Raw genomic sequence first — 20,233 nt, 5'->3', positions numbered from 1 at the left:
ATAAAAGTATCAATAAATCATTCATTGCTTAATGAGTTCAGTATTGGTGACCATTGTACGTCAACTGAAATCTGACTTTTGAAATTTGCTTTGATTTCAAATTTGAAACCTTTTCTTGACTAAGTTAAATTTACTTGATTAATGTCTACGGGCTAAAATTTTAATAAATACAAGTGAATTGAGAAGTGATAAATATTTATCGATGTCATGTCAACTATCAGGTCTTTTAAGTATTTTTCTCTTCGATTAAAAACATGAATAAGAAGAGTAAAGCTGTGACTTTTTTCACTCTATTGTTGACTAACAAACAGCCATGTTTCTGTCCAAATGTGACATAAATGTGAAGCAAATTTCTATAAAAATCTGAAGATGCAAATAGTTTCCCTCTATTACCATAATAAGATTAGCATAAAGCATCAGAGCATCAATATATAATTCAACTAAAAACAGCTGAGCTCATCTTTGTTTTCACCCACTTTTTAACTGGAACAATGAGTTGTGAGAGAAATGTTTGTAACAAAACTGAAGCTCCACTCTGCAGTAAAGCGCTAGCATTAAATATAAAAAAAAAGGACTGATTTGAGATCAATCCCACCAGCACACATGTAACAGTTATACAGTACACGCACATACAAATTAAAGGTACACACACACACACACACACACACACACACACACACACACAGCAGCTCACTGTGTGTTCCTCTTGTTGTGTATTCATTTAAGAAACAAAAAAAACACCACCAACCTTCACAGAAAAGTGCAGTTACACATATAAACCTGTACAAAGAGCACTTGATGGTGTGAAGCTGAATTAGAAAGGCTGGTTTAACAGGGAGGAGGGTCTGGACAGGAAGTGACCTCGCAGGCTCCTCCCCCCTCAGCCTCCTCCAGGGTTCCGATCAACCTTCAAAGTGCCAGGTTGGTGGTGCTGGCACTCAGGTCGCGGTTTTTGCTCAGACGATTATTTCGTTCCTGGAAAAAAAAAAAAAGAAGAAGAAGAAATTAGATGTGGAACAATAAAAAAAGATTTAGTTTAAGCTCGACCAACATGACTTTTAGAATTAGTTAAAATAGTTTTTCTGGATCAAGTTTGATTTTCAAATAATGACTGATATGACCAGTGGTGGAAGAAGTACTCACACCTTTTACTCAAGTAAAACCACAGTGTAGAAAAGTAAAAGTATCACCATCAAAATAAACTAAAAGTAACAAAAGAAAAAGTTCTTATTATGCTCAATAATGTATATTACGTAACTACATTATAATAATTTATGCATTAATGTGTTTCTCTCTTTAATGTTGCAGCTGGTAAAGGTGGAGCTTGTTTTAATAACTTTATATATATATATGCTGGGATATTTGTGAATTCCCCCACTGGAGATCGAAAAAGTTTTTCTTTTTAACATATATTAATGGATAAAACTTTACTTGTTGATTATACTTTGTATTATTAATCTCATTGAAGTAGCTAAAGGTATTAAATAAATATAGTGAATGTAGTAATATCAGTGTAGAAATACTCAAAAGTAAACGTCCCACATTTAAAAAAGTATTTCAATCAAAATATACTTAAAGTACCAAAGGAAAAAGTAATTATTATCCTCAATTAAAGTATATTATATTACTAGATTATAATAATAGACGCATCAATGCGTTCATCACTGTAATGTTGCTGCTGTCAAAGGTGGAGCTCATGTTAACTACTTTATATTGATAAATTATGGTTATATATATTAATACGTCATATTAGATTGTTAATTATATTTTATAATATTGACCTAAATTTTCAAAGTAACTAAAGGTATCAAATAAACGTAAATTAATTGTAGTGGAGCATAAGTGTAAAGTTGAAAAAATGGAAATCCTCAAGTATAGTACGAGTACCTCTAAAATTGAGTAAATGTACTTTCCACCACTGGATATTACACATAAAAACTACATTTATTGCAACGAGGTCGAGACTATTTGCTTCTGTCCTGTTAGCTTTGTTATAAAAGTCTGTGAATACTTTTTTTTAAAACATTGAATGTGAAATAAAAAGAGAATTTGTCGTCATGGTAACAGTGGATTTGGGTTTATATAATTATCACATCACACTTTGATTTTCTTTCTGATAACAACTCAAAGTGTCAAATAAGAAAGAAAAAAAACCACTCTCCCTGTTAATAGTTTGTGTTGATTAGTCAAAAAATAATGAGGGTGTGAAGTTAGTGTGTGAGTCACACTCCTGTTGTGTTATTAGTGAAAAATGTGAAAAACAAATTCTGCGGTTTGGACCCAAAAGTAACTCAACAGATCCTCAGGTGACAGTAGAGAGTAAAAGAAAATACCAAAGTTCTTCAGTGGTTTGTTTTAAACCTTTAACTTCTAAGTATTTTTATATAAATGTCTATTTTTGGTTCATATCGAGAGCATTTTTGTATTTATTTTGAAATAAATGTTATAGTTTTTGTTGTTTTTCTTTATTTACTGTGACTTTTGTTTCATTTTTTAGTTTCAAAAAGTTGAAGAAAAACTTTGTAACTGTTGTATTTTATCAGCAAACTGTAAAGGTTATTTTATGTTCATGTATTTAGAGGTAAGAGAACCGGGTTAGGGACAGAAATAATTTGGATTATTGATCCATCAGTTGATTGTTTATTTTAGTAGTTGATTATTTAGTCTAAAAAATGTCCGAAAATACTTAAAACTGCACACAATCTCCCATATTTGATATACTTTATACTACATAAATACTCATACTTTGATTGACCAACGATACAAAAAACTAAATATATTAAATTAACAAAGATATAACAGACAAAAGCAGCGATATTGTCATAATTGAGAGACTGGAATGAAAAGTATCAAAATATCCTTTAGATTTTTTCATAAAAAACTTAATCTTTGTCTTAATCAATAGTTTATTAAATTTATGGAAGACATTAATCCATTAAATTAAAATATATTAATGTATTATTGTTTTAAATAAAGCTCAATAAAAACTTTAATGGGGAATATAACAGTGCTACTGTAAGCTTTAATATTTAAGGAGGTATTTGACATTGAATAGAAGCACTGAACTTTGACCTTTCACATAACAGCTGATCGTCTCTATGGTAACCAGCAGGTCTAAACTCAAACTGAGGGATACTTTTGGACTTCTTACTTGGAAGTGGTCGGTCGCAGACTTGTCCGCCACGTTAAGAACCCCCAGAGAGCTGGCTCGCTTCATGCTGCACCCAGAGCAGTGACATGCAGGGAGGTGGAGGGGTTGAGAGGTGAGGGGGGGGCGAGAGGTCAGAGGTCAGAGGTGAGGAGGGGGGGGGAGAGTCAGCTGTGAGGATTTTAGCTCAATGGAGATGGTTGTTTGTTAATGACATACATTATATTTTCACACAAAGGTTAGATTAAAAAAACAAAACTTCCTGTTGAAAATTTAGAAAGTTAAATATAAAACCTTGGCACCAGTTTCTAATATGACGCTATCTATAATTATAATTTTTCCCATTAATTATAATCAACATCTTCTGGAAAAGTGCTGGAAAACCTTTTGATTTGTTGTTAACATTTATAAAAAAGATGATTTAATAACTTTTACTGCTCTGTTAAATGGGAAACGTGACAATTATACAAGAACTGATCTTCAAAGCATCAATAAATTATTAGTTAAATATTCATAAAAGGTTCTTTATTAGAAAGTGGTGCCAACATTCTAGTTAACCTGAAAACAATCTTTCTGTTGATAAACCTATTTTTATAAGTAAAGTTCATGCACACACCAACATTCATGCTTTAACAAAAACTTAAGTTCAGTAAAGTCAAACTGCAGAAACGCGTCCATCATGACAAGAGATCCAGAACCAACTAAAAATGAAAAAATCCACAAAACGCTTAAAACGCTTATTAAAAGCATTATTCAAAATTACTGTTTTTTTACTGAAGTTTTGTTGCAAATCAACCCTTCTCTCTATTTAAACGTTTCCTGTCTCTATTGTCACAATCAAAAGAAGGCAAAATGTCAACAAAGATTTAAAATGAGTCTCTTTTGTTATGTGATAAAAAAGGGAATCTTTAAGTTCTACATGTTTAATGACTTACCTGATTTTGATTTTAATGTTGATCTGGTAAAAGGTATTTTAATTATCAGATATCCTTATTATTTGCTCGTATCGAAAAGGTACTTAACATTTGTTTAAATGGACATTTCTGCAGTGATTTAACATCACTGATTGGTCCTGATGATGACGATGGTGGTGACATCATCATCATCAGCCACAAAGAGCAGCACAGAGAGGGAAATGGAAACCAGTGAGCACACAGATGAGGCATGCAAGTTCAAACATTTAAATGAACAAATTTATTCATAAATAAAACAAATTCAACAACAACAACAAAAATAACAGCCATGCAGACAAGTTTGCTTTTCAGAGTAAAATTCACAAAAGAAAAAAAAATGAAAATAATAAAAATCCAAAGAAAAAAGATGAACTATATTTCAAAACAAATTGAAATAAAGAGCCCAAAAGCCACAAAATGCAATAAATAGGTCAACTATTAGTGGTTGAAATAAAAAAAAAAAGTAAATGAGTTCCACAGGCATAAAAAGCATCAAAGCGTTTCAGAAGCAGACATTAGTTTGTCTCATTGCAGATTCAACACGTCGCCCGTCACAGCATGCAAAGTCCAAAGTCGATGCTTTGTTTTCCAATTTCATCAGTTCAGTCCTGTTTACGTTCTGCTTATTGTACAGTTACTTTTGTTTTCTACTCATCATGTTAAGGTTTGGTCAAATATTAGGACTGCTGAAAGAAAAAAAAAGATTGAAGCTGAAATATTTCAAGAATGAATCTGTAATGTTTTAGGAATTAAGTAGCAAGGACACTTTTTTCTTTTTTGGGGGAATATTACCCTTTTTTTGCTAAAAAGTAAAACAACTTTAAGATTGTTAGATTTCAGCTTTTCCTCAAAAACTTTTTTGTTGAAATGTTGCAACTTTCCCCCCTAAAATACTATATATTCTCAAAATATTATATTTTTTTCTCTAATTATATATTATTTCTCAATATATAATACATTATTTTGAGAAAAAACATATATTTTGAGAAAAAAATATAATTTTATATATAACTTTTTTTCTCAAAATATTAGATTATTTTATTTTTTTCTCAAAATATAATATATTTTTTCTCAAAATATAATATTTTTTTCTCAAAATATAATATTATTTTTCTCAAAATATAATATTTTTTTCTCAAAATATATAATACAAAATATTTTTTTCTCAAAAAAAATATTTTGAGAAAAAAATATATATATTTTTTTTTTTTTCAAAATATTAGATTATTATTTTATTTTTCTCAAAGTATTTTTTTTTCTCAAAATATTATATTTTTTTCTCAATATATGATATTTTTCTCAAATATTTGAAAAAATCTAATATTTATTTCTCAAAATATATTTTTTATATTATATTACATTATATTATATATTGAGAAAAAATAGATAATATTTGGAGAAAAAATAGATAATATATTATATATTTATTTTTTCTCAAAATAATATATATTTTTTTCTTCTCAAAATAATATATATTTTTTTTCAAAATGTTATATATTTTTTTCAAAATGTTATATATTTCTTCTCAAAATAATTATTTTTCTCAAAATACATTTTTTTTAATCAAAATAATACATTCTTTTTTTCTCAAAATAATACTTTTTTTTTTTCTCAAAATATTATATTCCTTTTCTCAAAATATATTTTTTTATCAAAATATTATATTCCTTTTTTCTCAAAATATATTCTTTTTACTCAAAATATTATATATTTTTTCTCAAAATAATATATATTTTTTCTTTAAATATTATATTTTTTCTCAAAATATTATATTTCTTTCTTAAAATATTATGTTCCTTTTCTCAAAATATATATATTTTTTGTCAAAATATTATTATTTTTTTCTCAAAATATTATATTCTTTTTCTCTAAATATTATATTTCTTTTAATACAATATTGAATGCATTTTCTTCTTAAAATATTGCATTTTTTAACTTAAAATACATTATTACATTTTTCCTCACAAGATATTATTTCATTGTGTTTTTTTCCTTTCGGATTCATTCTTTTTCCAAACAGTATCCAACAGTATCCCAAATACTCAAAGACAACCAAACCAAAGCATGAAGAAGAAAACTTGTACACTGTACTGATGCAGTGAGGACAGAACAGTAAACCAATGAGATGAAAAAGGACCAACGTGTGTGTTTGTGCCAGTGAAAGCTCCCTCCATCATTTCATGTGCAAACAGCTTTAAGTTACTTCACCGCCAGCAAAGCAGAGCCAATCCCTTCTTTCATTTTTTTGGTTAGTACGAGCGTTGTGCCGGCTCGTCCCTCCGGGCCTCCAGTGCATAAAGTCAGAGTCACCTGTCACCTGGTTTGTCCAGGTGTCTGATGGGATAGTTACCCGGGGTTTTTGGGCTCGCTGTCTCGGGACGAGCTGCCGCCTTTCAGCTTGCGGACCAGTTTCTCGCTGCTGCGACGGATCGACGCTCGCAGTTTACTGAAGGAGCCGCTCCTCTTCAGAGAGCCGGAGCCGTCCTGATGGGAGACGTCACAGCGTTACACTCATTCATTACACACCGGCACACACACACACACACACAAACAAGGAGTGTGTAATATCAGCATAAGACTGGTGTTTGTTTTTTGACAAAATTAGACCTTTTTATTAATTTAATAAACGGACTGAGGACTTTTTGTAGTCTGTAAAACGTGAAACATTTAGTATGAAGCACATTATTTAAAATACTGCATTCAGAGGCTTAAACAACAACAGTTTAATACAATTTAACCTTATTCATTTGGATTTTTTGGCGACCATCATATGTCCCAGAAATTCAGGTTATTCTGGATTTAATCAAAAGGTTTATGGGTAGCAGTCTTTAAACGAAAATATACACACAAAAACAGAAGTGCGTGATCTTCCACGCTAAACGTTCCAGTGCATACACGATGCAGTGATGCAGATGCACATTTGCAAATCTCTAAAGTTGCATTATTCACCCATGCTGCACATCTCTAGTCCACCAGAGAAGTGCGACCACTTATTGTGATGCACTTTCATCTTTTGGTGCATGTGAGTCCTACGTGACAACTGCAGTTCAGGCTCTAATAAGCTAGAGTGTGGTTGTGCAAAAGCTTTCATTTAATGTTTCCTGTCAAATGTGTCCTGTTCCAACCAGTCTACTGAACCTGGACCAGTTTTAACAAAGTGTTGGACATGTAAGATTGATAACCTCAACACCAACACAGTGAGGCTGCATGGCAACTTAGGTTGTCTTTGATTTCACTCTCAAAATATCAAATTTTCCCCCCAATCTATATACATTTTCTCAAAATATTATGTTTTGTTTTCTCCAAATATTCAGACTTTTTTTCCTCTCGAGATAATGCGACATTCTCACAATATTACACTTTGTATTTTGGTTGTTGTTTACTTCTCTTTAAGCCTGAAGGATTTGACTATCGTCTCTGAAGGTCAGAACTGAGGTTTTTTTAAGACAGTTTTTAGTTATTCAAACATCACAAAATATGAATTTCAACCTCAATGACTGTAATAAAAGAACCAGTGTTTCTAGCGGAGCAATGTTAGTGTGACGTCCAGTGAAACAGTCAAAGAATGGAAGAGAAAGAAGCTGATAATGAAGCAGAGCATGCTGGGTACTGAGAATAATTATTTAGCCATACTTCTTCAATCTGATTTCTTTTTGAAGACAGTGACGGAAGAAGTACTTTTACTTAAGTAAAACCAGTAAAACCAGTAATACCATAGTGAAAAATACTCTGTTACAAGGGAAAGTCCTGCATTTAAATTTAGTAAAAGTACAAAACTGTCAGCGTCATAGTACTTATTGTGCATATTGTGCATTATTGACAGAGTTTAAGTATCATTAATGTTGCAGCTGGTAAATAAAAACACAAATATCTAATATGAAACATCATGATTTAATAGTTGATACTTAAGATCTTCTTTCATAATCTTCCTCTATATACCCAAATTTCGTGGAGTTTTATTTTTCAAACTTAGTTACAACACTGCAGGTCTTTCTCTCTCCCTCCCTCCCTCCCTCTCTCTATCTACGTCAATGTCAGGTCACATGACATCACTGGATGCAGGAAGAACAACAGATTTTGTAAGTTTTCTTAGTCAATAAAGCTCTGAGGAATTTATTGCTTCAAACCAACTGCATTTAAAATCGATAACTGATCGGACTGCCACACAAAAGAGTGCAGAATTTCACCTTTAAGATCATCTAGTACTGAATGAGAGTAATGACTACTTGAGGATAATTTCTATCATTTGATTGATGAATACTCCTTCTGGGTCATAAATGTGTTTTTTTTTCCTTCACTTTTTTTAAGCAAACATGGACCTGGTGATGTAGAGATCTCCCAGCTGACGTTTAAAGTATTTTCAACAACTGTTTTGCTTCGAGTTTCAGGACCGAGAGTGCTGCTGCTGAGAGTTATTATTGATGTTTAGAGCTCACTCGCTTATGAAAGCACGCACACACACACACACACACACACACACACACAGAGAAGAGAGGGAACACACAAAGAGGCGACAGGCACAGGTTTCAGGTGAGCAAAGAGTTTAGGTTTTTATTAGAAGTTAAGAAAGACAAACTGTCAGATGCACAAACAGGACAGGAAAGGAACACGCAGAGAGATTATTAGCGAGGAGCCGAGGAACAGAGACGAGGAGACTATTTTCAAATTCCCAAATTTCCAACGAATGTGACATATTTACCATTTACTATGTACAGAGATATACAGAAGGTTACAGGCTGGATGCACCATGTCGTCACTTCATCATATGAACTCTATTCTGTTTCAGTTTAAAGACATCGTGCACGAGTCCCGTTACCTTTAACGCGTCCTCTCGTCGTCATCACACAACATGACAGATGACACGGAGCACAGAGTGACTGAACTAATGACTAAACTCTAAACAGAGCCACAACCCACGGTGCTTCTCGATCATGCTGACGAGTTACGCTGATGTTATTTACAGCACGTTAAGAATCACGATGAGCTTTGAGTCACCACTGATGGAGTTTAGGTGTTAAAATGTTGAATTCAAACTGAATGGAGATAAAAAAAAAAGCTTCTAACCTCAATATAAAGAGAGACGGAGAGGTGGGAGGATTAAGTGTTTAAAGCTTTAACTCTGACCATTTAAAACCTGGAATGTAACTGAGAAAAGGATTTATGTGAGTTTAGTTTTTGGTTGATCAGGATGAAATCTTTTTCATGTCTTTGTATTCCTCGTCCTAAATCATGTTAATCACAATCTGATGAGTGGAAACGTTGCCTTTTTTCAATCCAATAAAGTTTTGGGAATGTTGTGAGTGTGTGGATAAATACAAACTAGTATTTTGCCATATTTTTGACAACCTCTGTTTATAGGGGAATATATGCATATTTAACAACAGGCTGTGAAATTTATATTTCCTCATTTTTTTAAATTTATCTTTCTTGTTGTAATCATGTAGGTTCATTCTCGCCGAAATCTTCATAAATGTCGATGTTTGTATCATGTTTGTTTGATGCGTCTGGTCCTTAAATGTACCAAACAAAACATATAATCATTAATAACAATGAACCTATTGATATTATGAACTTTATCTTAATCCATGATATTAGGGATTCATCTGTTGTTTCTTTCTTTGTTTATAGATATCTGTGTGTTTTGTCTGAAAATGCCAGAATACAGTGACAAATGTTACATATTAAATTTACTAAAAGCCCAGATGACAAATTCAGATTGTTGATTTTATCTTATATATTCAGTTTAACATCATTCATGACAAGAAAAGCATCAAATCCTCACATTTGAGAAACTAGAAATTAGTGGATTTTTGCTTGAAAACTGACTGATAAGATTATCTGTTGATCGATTTATCTTTTAATTTCTACATGTGACACATCACCGTTTGTTTTTCACATTATTCTAGCAGCTTGCAAAGAGGGTTTGATTGCTTTAAAACAATAATAATAATTTCTTTACGGTGCTTTTGAAATTTGATTTCTGGAGCGTCCAATCTGTTTTTCTACCATTTTTTTTAAGCTCCAAGAAAACAAATAACTTTAAAGCAAACAGGTGATATTCTGGTCAGACTTGATATGTTTGGGTGAGATTTTAGAAGTTGAGTATTCAGGTTAAAATGGAGAGAGTTCTGCCTTAAAGAATAAAGTATAACTGCCAAATCTCCCCACACAATCGCCCCCCCCCAAAAAAAAAAAAACTATTAAATCTACAGCCAATAAGAAAGTACAGTTTAAAGACACCGGAGAGGGACAGAGAGACAGGAAGTAGAGAAGCAGAGTGTTAAAGGACAACAGGGACAACAGGAGAAGAGTTTAACGTTGCCATAAACAAACATCACGCTGATCCTCTCAGATACACACAGTCAAGAACAACGCTTCACACTGGGAAGCTGAAGTTAGCTTATCGCTGTGGTTCGACCCGGCATGAAGAATCCCCACCAGAACAGAGGTGGAGGAGAACGACAGACAGAGAGAGAAAGCGGGAGAGTCAGAGCTGAAGAAAACTGCGAAGCTGAAGGGGGTTGAGGCGAGGTGAAGCCAGGCGAGGCGTCCGTCATGCAGAAGACAAGTTTTTTTTAAGAACCGTTACAAGGCATCTGGAGTTACGCCTGCCGGTCAGACGGAGCAGAAAGAAGAGAGAAGGAAATACAAAACAGAGAGAGAGAGAGAGATGAGATAGTGAAGGAGAGAGGAAGGAGAGAAATGGAAGAGAAAGAAGAAGGGAAACAGTAGATTAAAGAGGCTGACAAGGTTAATTGAGTTCACAGATCAGACACAGTACTCCTCCACCAGATGAGCATGAGCTTCAGACGGTTTGACAAAAGCACAGAAGGGCTGAGAGATTCAAACAATAAAAAACAAGCGTTTCTTTCATTAAAAAAAGTTAGAGACTTTGATAAACTGTCAATAAACGTAAAACGTAGTTGGCTACTTATTTCCTTGGATGAAACACTCCTAAATGTGACTGAGAGGAAGTCTAATACGGACTGATTAAAAAAGGAAAAGCACAAACTGAAGTTTATCAACTGCAGCTTCACCATCCAATAAAAGCCTTAACAGTCTTAAATACCAGCAATTAGACCGATCCCCTATAATAAGTGGCGAGGCAAACGTAGAAAAGCTGCCACAACAATCCATAACAATATAAAACACAAGACTTGTGTAGAAAAACATGACTGACGTTGTAAAATCAGGACAGAAAGCTAAAATAATATTTATTTCTGTTCCAACCTCCTGAAGTTTCTGGTAAAAACAAAAAAAACACCCAGACTTCAGTATCTCAGCTTCTCTGAGGCTGTCAGCTATTTTCCACAGTCCCGTCCAAAAGGCCTCGGGTCTCGCCCACTGACTCATTAAGAGCTCCAAAACCCGGAAAAACAAAACCCACTGATTTTGCAGAAAGAGGATGAACAGAACCAGTTTTTATCGGTTCTGTCCAGACACAGCTCACAACTCCTGCTTTCTGTTTCAATGAAAATCTAAAAAAAAGGGTCCCAAATTACTGAATGGACCTCAAAATATCAAAATACAGCAATAATTTGGCTTCTGATAGGGTGGGAAAATATATATCTATAAGCTCTGGCTATGGCTATAAGTCTGGTTTACATATTACAAAAGACTTGGACAGGAACAGCCTCTATAGTCCTTGTCTGCAAAAAAATCCAGCTGTTTAAGTTCCTGTCTACTTATTAAAATAGAGATAAATACTAATACAAACATAGCAAGGCATCAGATGGTGATCACAGTACTTTTCTTTAACTGTCTATGCAGAATGACTGTGGTGTAATTCACAGAGTTTGCCACCAGGTGGAACCTTTGCACAGTTTAACCTGATGGAGAGATGCTGTGTCTGTTTTTCTGGAACATTTGTTAGCACACTGAACATCAAGTAGAACAAGGTTTAACTTTGTTAGAGCACCACAGAATAAAACACAGAGGGGATGCAGTAAGGGAGAACATGAGAGCAGCCAGACAGATACTTTGATGATGATTTCATGCAGACTAATAGTACTTTTCTTTCTGTTTGGTGCTTGTATTTTGGGTTATAGAGGAACTAAGTGGGGCTGCAACAAACGGTTATTCTCATTATGGATTGAATTAACAGACAACTGTTTGGACTAAAGATGTAAGAAACCAATAAAAAGAAAATGCATCATAATTTCACAAATTAATTTATTAAAATTGCGTGTTTTGCCTTACCAACAGTGCAACATTTTAATATATTCAATATATTATCAAAGAGATATTTACTAGTTGAAGACAACTAGTAAATATCCTAATTTAAAAAAAGGTAGAAATTGTGTATTTTTGGGCAGTTTTGCTCAAAGAATTACTTAAACAATGAATTAATGAATCATTTAAGTAGTTTTTGCTCTGCTTTTGACTTGATAAATCAACCAATCCTTAGCCCTAAAATGTAGCTGTAATGAAAACAGCACATTAGTGATCATAGTAATAAACTTATTAGAGCTTACAGAGCATTTGAGCCTGGTTAAAGGATCAAAATCGAGGAATAACGTTTTTTTACTTCCTAAACATCCATTAAACAACCTCTCCTTCCTCTCTGGCTGCTAACATGCTGACAAAGCAAGCAAGGGAACAGACATTACATCAGAAAATAAAACCACACTTTACATTCTCCGGCAGCAGCTCGTCACACAGATGCAGAGGAGAGTTTACATATAAACACAGATCACAAACATCACAGAAAGAGTACAGTACAGAGCCCATGTTGAGTCAGATGAACACACTTATGAGTCACGGTGAACCTCAGAGGACTTATTAAAAAATGAAGTGAGATAAAAATCTGTTTTAACACCTGTCTGTGGAGAGAGCTGAAGAGGAAGTGAGGATTTGTGTGACAGGTTGGAAGGCAGAAATTAAATTTGACAGCTGCAGGGAAGCAGTGGAGGGTAAAAGTACCTTGAGTACCATGTTTTTACCCATTTTATATAATTTATAATCTGTAATATAAGAAAATTACAATGTTCAGTAGGGCTGTACTGAATAGTTTGAAGCTTCATTCATAACGTTGACATTTAATTGTATGTTTTGCATGTGTAGTAATAGTTTTTAAGGCCTGTATTTCTGGAAAGTGTTTGTGAACTGTGAGGCTACACTAATATTATGAATATTTCCCTACTTGTAGAATTAGATATCAGTGGTGGCTGCGGAGGATCGTTTCTGACTTTCAGTTATTATTTCCAAAAACTCCACAGCGTTGTAATGTCCAAAAGTCAACATTTATCGAAAAAAGATAGATTTAAATGTTACAAAAAGGTGTTTTATCTGACAAAATATTCATTTTTGTTTGCGTTTAGCCTTTCAATACCTTTTCACTGCAGTCAAAAAACTAGAGCAACTTTCTTGTATTAACGGGGCGGTCTAGCAGCAATCCAACAGCACCATAAACTGCATTTATAACCAAAATGTAAAAAAAACTACCTTTTTTTCATTTTTTGAGGGGCCGATGACTTCATAAGATATGCCATTTGAGGCTTTATTTGAAAACCTCAATAGAAGATTCAAATGTCAAAAGCAATCACATTGGTTACAGCCCAAATACAAGTTCAAATTCTATTAATTATGCATAAATATGAATCTATATATAAATGTTAACTGTATATTTAGTTTTTGTTTTTTACTTATCTGTTTCTATCCGCCTCTCCTGTCACCATCTTGTGCTGCTGTGATGCTTAATTAATAAAGTTTGATCTTCTTTTAAATCTAATTCAAAATATATTCAGTAATGTTTTTAAGTTCGTTATACTTGTGGACTTAATGATGATAATTCAGCTATATGTTTGTTTACTGTTAACAAAAACAGCATTATTAAAATAGACTTCCAGCTAAAGCTCTTTCCAGATACGACAGGCTCCCTCCCTGATATATAAATATAAATATGTCCAGAGATCAGCTGGTGATGTGAGACAAACAGCAGGAGGCTGTTTGCTAACAACAGTGTGTATCTGCACCGATGTGTCTCACACCAAACCTCCCACAGCCACAAGCAGAGGTAGAGGAGGAGATGCTGATTGGTTGTTCAGGGCGCTGAGACTACTGTTGCTACGTGAGCAGGCAGCAGGAAAAAATAAGATGGGAGAGCAGCAGCCTACGGAGAGACTCTACATCTACATGTTCCTGCCACTGCAGTCGCTAGAGGCTGAGAAAATCCTGCAGATACTGTGAAATGCACCGGCTCAGTTAGAAACGCGGCTCTGCAGCAGAGGGAGTTAGCTGGGTGTTGTCTGCATGTGTTATATGTGATGTGAAAGCAGCTTTTTAAGAGTCAGAGTTAGTTGGAAAAGCTCTACGGGAAGAGAGTTTAGTCGTTTATTGCGATCAAAGCACTAAAATGTCAAATTTAAAACACTATGTCAGAGATTTAGGACCCAGCCAAGAGCAGCTTTTCATTTATTAATGAAAGTTTAATAGTAAAGGACAAGCAAAAGCTACTGCAGGAGAGTAATTCTGACAGTCAATCAGCATGATCAGTGTATCACAGATGATCTGTTTCCTGTCTCTTTAAGAGGTGTGAGATGTTTCTAATCATTAACTGAGTAAAGTAACAAACTTCATGGTATCTTTCTTGACAGAAACCACTGAAACCCTCAAGCATTTACATTTGTAGGGTTTAAAGATGAAAACTCATCAATATGTATTAGTACCAGGCAGATAAAACAGTTAAAAGTGAACTATAACTTGTACACAAACGTCATACGGACTCAGAAAGAGCTGTTTTTATTGAGCAGAGTTTTGATTTTAACTGTCATCTTGAGACAGAAATCAAAAATACATCTGTAACTTTAGCTAAGAATGATGAACTGGTCTTCTATGCCTCCTCTGGTTTACTAGTTATCGTGTAGCTGAAATAATCATGGATGGAAAGAGGAACACCTGAACACTGACAATAAACCACAAAGCTATTTAAATGAACCATGAGGGTTTAGGAGAAATTTGTGGTTTGGAGTCAGCGTGCAGGTGTTTTCTTTTTGTCCAAAAACAACATACATCTCTTTCCACCCATAAAACATGAGCTTCCTGATGCTTCAGATTGTATTTTTACTCGTCAAAGATTCTCCTGTGACTTGCTGCATATCTTATTATTATATTTATATTATTTTAATGGAATCAACCTCTTAAAGACGAAGATAAGTGAAGCAGTTGATGCTCCAGAGTTGTGTTGTAAATCTCTCTGTACTAACAGTATTTATACATTTGGCTCATGTTAATCAGACTTGATCTCTCTCTATGTGGCTTCTGTCCTGAAAGAAACAGGCTGCCTGTTGCGTAAACATGTGTGTGGACTCTCAGTAGCGTGTGGAGGGCTGTGTACTGTACTTACCCCGTTCCACTCCACGCTCATACTCACTTCCTCGCCACCGTCCGGCCCGCTCTCGTACTTCACCGTGTCAGAGGTCAAGCTCTCGCGGCTCCGCTGTTTCTCGCGGGCCTCCGGCTCGCTCAGGACCTCCGCCACGCGCTGCTTGTGCACATTGTCCAGACCCTGATGAACACACACAGTCACACACACACACAAGGCAGCAATAAATGCCAGTTCAACTAATCCAATTAAAGCAAAGGCTGAGCACCTCCGCCGCCTGCAGCTTGAGCACACTGTCACACACACGGACACTGTGCAGCTGACAGGAACAAGCACCAATTCATCAAATCCAATTAATGTTAAAGCGACAAGACTTCTACCACCTGCTGCACTGAACCCGGGCCCTGGCACACACTCACACCTTATATCTGACACCAGCAGTATGAACTCATTCAGCAGAGTCAATTACAGACGTAAAACAGGGCAAAACTCAACAGTTTCAGCAAACAGCTCAAGGTGAAAGGTTCACTATCTTATAATGACATTGTTAACAGCTTAGAGATCCTATTCAGACATGTTTTAAGGCATGCAATTTTCTCCACGGATAATAGTTTGTGTCCGATATACAAGAAAACTTCAATTACAATGCTAAAAATGTTTAAATGACATCGTTATTTTCTGTCATCTACGATTAGAGGATATTGTTTATGTCCAAAGTTTAACTACTGGAAAAAAGTCAATTCTCAGTGTTTCTTCACTATCATCGCATTTTCGTTGTATCGTCACAAAATCCATCTTATATGTAAAAATGTTAAACCTTTCAGCTGCAGAGTGAAGCTCAAACAGCCAAGTGAAGGAACACTAAGCCAAACACATATTGGAGTGGAGGAGGATATTAAAAGGTTTCATATGAGAAGATGCTATCTAAATCTAAAAGCAAATTCAGAGGGATTTCTCTTCTTGGCAAGCAGCCTCTGTAATAATTAATACTGGACAAGATTGAGTTACACCTCACTGCAGACAAATGCAAAGACTGTTTCCCTTGACCCAGTCTGAAAAATAAATTATTCAAGGAAGGAAAAACACCTACAAGACAACAAACAGTCTGTTCTTTCACTGTTATTAACGTGCTCCTCCCTCTTAAAACTAAACAGAATTTAAAACTGTACTGCATCTTTAAAATGTAAATCTATTTTTGGACATGTATTATTATTAATGTAAAAGTCTACCTCTTCCTTTCACAATGTGCCCCTCGCTTTTTTCAAACCATGACAACATTTCTCGATTGTCTGCAACTTCAATTAAATGTAATAATATTAATGAGAATTATAATGGAGTGTCTATACATGTATTTATAATTTGATTACCAAAATGTAAGTCTCTCCAGCTGCAACACACAGTGGCACTGCAGGAATCCAGTTTAATTTGGGCATCAAGTGTTACTTTCCAACTGAGAGATACTAAGGACATTAAATCCTAGAAAGGAAATCCTGACTCATGATAAAAGCTGCGGGGCTTCACCACTTCTCATCTCCACAGGAAACCCCTTTAGGTCTCAAAACTAACACACCATTAGAGGCTGCACTCCACGCCTCATCATCTCAACTCTAATTTTACTCTCCATTAAACGCTTTTTGCCTTTTAATCTGCAGTAAACGCTGAGTTGCCACATTTTATCTGCCTCCATCTCTGTTGGGTTTTAACAGTGACGTCTGAACCTCAGCGAGGAATCCTGCGTTATGAGTCACATCATCCGGAGACCACACCTGCTTTCTGGAACGCATGGCAGCTTCCTCCAGAGTCTCGGCCGCCTCGAATTTGCCCTGCCGCCTGTAGAGGGCGCCGAGGTTCTTCAGGGTGGTTGTCACTGTGGGGCTGCAGAAAAACAAGGAGCAGGAATATCTCATCACAGAGAAACATTCTGGTGAAAGAGGAGTAAATCCACTTATTTAGAGAGATCAATATTTCACATTTACTATAAGAACACACTGATTAATACCTTCATTTAAATTAAGTTGTTTTTTTCTTCAAATATCTTTAGATATAGTAGCAAAACAATAACATAGAAGCTGAGTGTTTTCTCTTAAATAACTCAAATAACTCAAATATAATCCATATTAAATGAATCATTTTACATCTGGGATTTGATCCCAGACCAGCAGGATATGTGGTTAAAATATAGTGTTTCTGTGAATAATATTGTTTGTACATGGCAAACCGCAATAACTTAAAATGACAGATTATAATATTTATTAGGAAAAAAGGGAAAAATAAATCAAAAATCATTTTCTTTTTATCTATATAACGTTTGTTGTGTTAACCATCTCAGACAAAAAACATTCCAAAGGGTTATACATGTAAATCACACAAAACTAAGTCTCAGATGTAAACTAGAGCCGTGGTTCCTTGAACTTGAAGGTTCAAAGCTATTTAATTGGATCAATCTAAGAGGTCAGAAGAAGATTCATAAGAAAGGACCCCAAACATTTTTTATTTCCATTACAAAAATTATGTTTTCTTCCCCTCAAATGTGCATTTCTCTAGGAAAACTACAGGATGGTTTTATCCTTTCAGGCCTCTAAGATTTTGGTTCAACTAGTCAGAACCAGTAGTCATATACAACCGGTGATGAAAAGGTCAACAGTAGACTTCACTGAGTTTTAAAGGGTCACAGGATTGTTGAGGAACCTTTTCTGATAAAGGACACATTTACATACATGTTTACTTGTTTGTTAGCTGCTCTAAGCATCGTCCCTCTTCACTCAAACACTGAATCCATCAAACAAACTAACCTGTCAACTTTGCAGGCTTTGTACCAGCCTCCATATTCTCCAAACGGTGAGCCGTCCTTCTGTTTCCCCTACGAGACAAAAACACATTAGTTTACCACAAAACTGCTTCATGTACTTACAGGATTATTTAAAGTCTGAATATGAAGCACAGACCCTTGAACTTAAACGTGAAGTGACTTGTGCATTAAAAGGATGAAAATTAACTTAAACTAAACGCTTTTTTTAACCATCAAAGACAACATGAAGGGGATATTTAGCGGTGGGATTACAGTCGAGTCAGGAAACCTTTTAAAACCATGACGAAAATAAACTCCTCTGGTCGGGGAAGTGAGCGCTTATTAAAGAGACTTAATCTGCTAATCCAACTCTTTGTGAAGTCAATCCTTCCTATTCCATCTTAAATCTGATCATTAAACTGTCAGAGGAGTTTAATGCAGCCGTCAGTGTTACTTAGTTTTTTTTGTCTCGACTTGGCGACGTAAAAAAAGAAATGTGGTTGACCTCTTGAAGTAATTATAAGATCTCAGAGACAAACACTGAATCCACAAAATATGTGTTTATATGAGAAACAAATTACTGGAATTATACTTCACAGATTGAAAAATATGAACAGATGTTGCTCACCTTGCTTTGCTCCTCTCTCTCCTCAGCATGCATCCATATTGGTTTGTTCTCATCTGCAGAGGAACACGCAGTGAAGTGAATCAGTGCTGATAAACATTCACTCAGATAAACAGCAGCAGAGAGGACGAGTTTCTAAGAAGTGCGTTTGCTTTCCAGCTGAAAAGGTCATTTTTGTTTACAGCAACCGAAATGCCTGAAAATATTAACCTTTACATTAGAAGACAAGAACAGCGGGAGATGTCAGAAGTACAGATTTGTTTGTGTGTGTGTTTGTTTAAAGTCAATCTGGATGAAAGGATACTGGATGAAATGTGTGTGTGTGTGTGTGTGTGTGTGTGTGTGTGTGTGTGTGTGTGTGTGTGTGTGTGTGTGTGTGTGTGTGTGTGTGTGTGTGTGTGTGTGTGTGTGTGTGTGTGTGTGTGGTCGTACCGTCAACAGAGCCGAACTCCCTCTCGTGAGCGCGGGTGAGGATTTCTTTATACAGAGTTTCAGCCTGCTTGAACTTGCCCTGTTTCAGGTAACAGGACGCCTGAAGAACACAAGAGAACCAAAACGTTGAGTCAGAATTACCAGGAAAATGATGAAGAGATTGTCCTACAAATAAAACTCTCAGGGGAATCCATGTTTTAATTAAGTTAAAATAATATGTGTAGTTTGTTTATGAGATTAAATCCAAAGTGACAAGACAAGAAAACAACTAATGTTTCCTTTGTGTCCTTCCCCCCCACTTCAAATCAGGGAGATAAATAATTAACATTAGCATTCAGGCCAAAAAATGAAATAAATGATTCTCATCTAAATACACATATTAAAACAACAAGCTTTCATTGCTAAATCGATTCATTTCTGATGGAATTGCTGTGATAAGTGGAGGCTTCAGTCCTTTTTCAAACTAAAATCCAGCCTCTGTTCACCTCTGAACCTGATAAGGCCAATGGAATGAAAACACAAGTGTGACTGTCTACCAAACGGCTCCCTCTCACCAGGTTGTTCTTGGTCTTGGCCACGTTGGGGTCGTCGGGGCCCAGTTTGGCCTGGTAGATCTCCAGCGCTCTCATGTAGTAGTACTCCACCTCCTCGTACTTGCCCTGGTTCTGGCACAGCAGGGCCAGGTTGTTCAGCTGCTTGGCCACATCTGGGTGGTCCTTCCCTAGCACCTGGGACGGAAGCAAGAGGAGAACCGGGGGGTTGAAACAACAGCCACTACATCAAACTAAATGAGTTTTAAGAGGACAAACCGTGTCTCACATTGGGCCATTTGGACAACAGAGCTTTTCAAGGGTGAGAAACTACCACCAGCATGGAAACGGGTGCTGTAGCTGCTCGTAAAACTTTGGAATTCACTGGTAACTGGTCTGTATTACAATTTGCTTCCATCGAATTCCCCTCAGTT

General features: G+C 35.4%; 1 protein-coding gene across 4 annotated transcripts in view; it reads right to left on the bottom strand.

Moving 5' to 3' along the window:
* Positions 1–717: 717 nt before the first annotated feature.
* Positions 718–20,233, bottom strand: part of klc1a (kinesin light chain 1a) — a 42,726-nt gene continuing 23,210 nt past the window's right edge. For 2 of the 4 annotated variants that reach the window (XM_054613364.1, XM_054613365.1), the window contains exons 8-16: positions 19,824–19,997; positions 19,270–19,369; positions 18,841–18,893; positions 18,217–18,284; positions 17,191–17,299; positions 15,446–15,607; positions 6,452–6,585; positions 3,152–3,218; positions 718–975 (exon numbers count right to left, since the gene is read on the bottom strand). In XM_054613364.1, the coding sequence (XP_054469339.1) occupies positions 910–975; positions 3,152–3,218; positions 6,452–6,585; positions 15,446–15,607; positions 17,191–17,299; positions 18,217–18,284; positions 18,841–18,893; positions 19,270–19,369; positions 19,824–19,997 (933 nt within the window). In that variant the 3' untranslated portion in view covers positions 718–909. Of the gene's footprint in view, positions 976–3,151; positions 3,219–5,939; positions 6,586–15,445; positions 15,608–17,190; positions 17,300–18,216; positions 18,285–18,840; positions 18,894–19,269; positions 19,370–19,823; positions 19,998–20,233 lie in introns of those variants that run through there. The other 2 variants (XM_054613366.1, XM_054613367.1) reach the window with 2 other exon arrangements.

The sequence above is a fragment of the Anoplopoma fimbria genome, chromosome 15, assembly GCF_027596085.1.
Source record: "Anoplopoma fimbria isolate UVic2021 breed Golden Eagle Sablefish chromosome 15, Afim_UVic_2022, whole genome shotgun sequence".
Classification (NCBI taxonomy): Eukaryota; Metazoa; Chordata; class Actinopteri; order Perciformes; family Anoplopomatidae; genus Anoplopoma; species Anoplopoma fimbria.
This window is presented reverse-complemented; position numbering and strand designations above follow the sequence as displayed.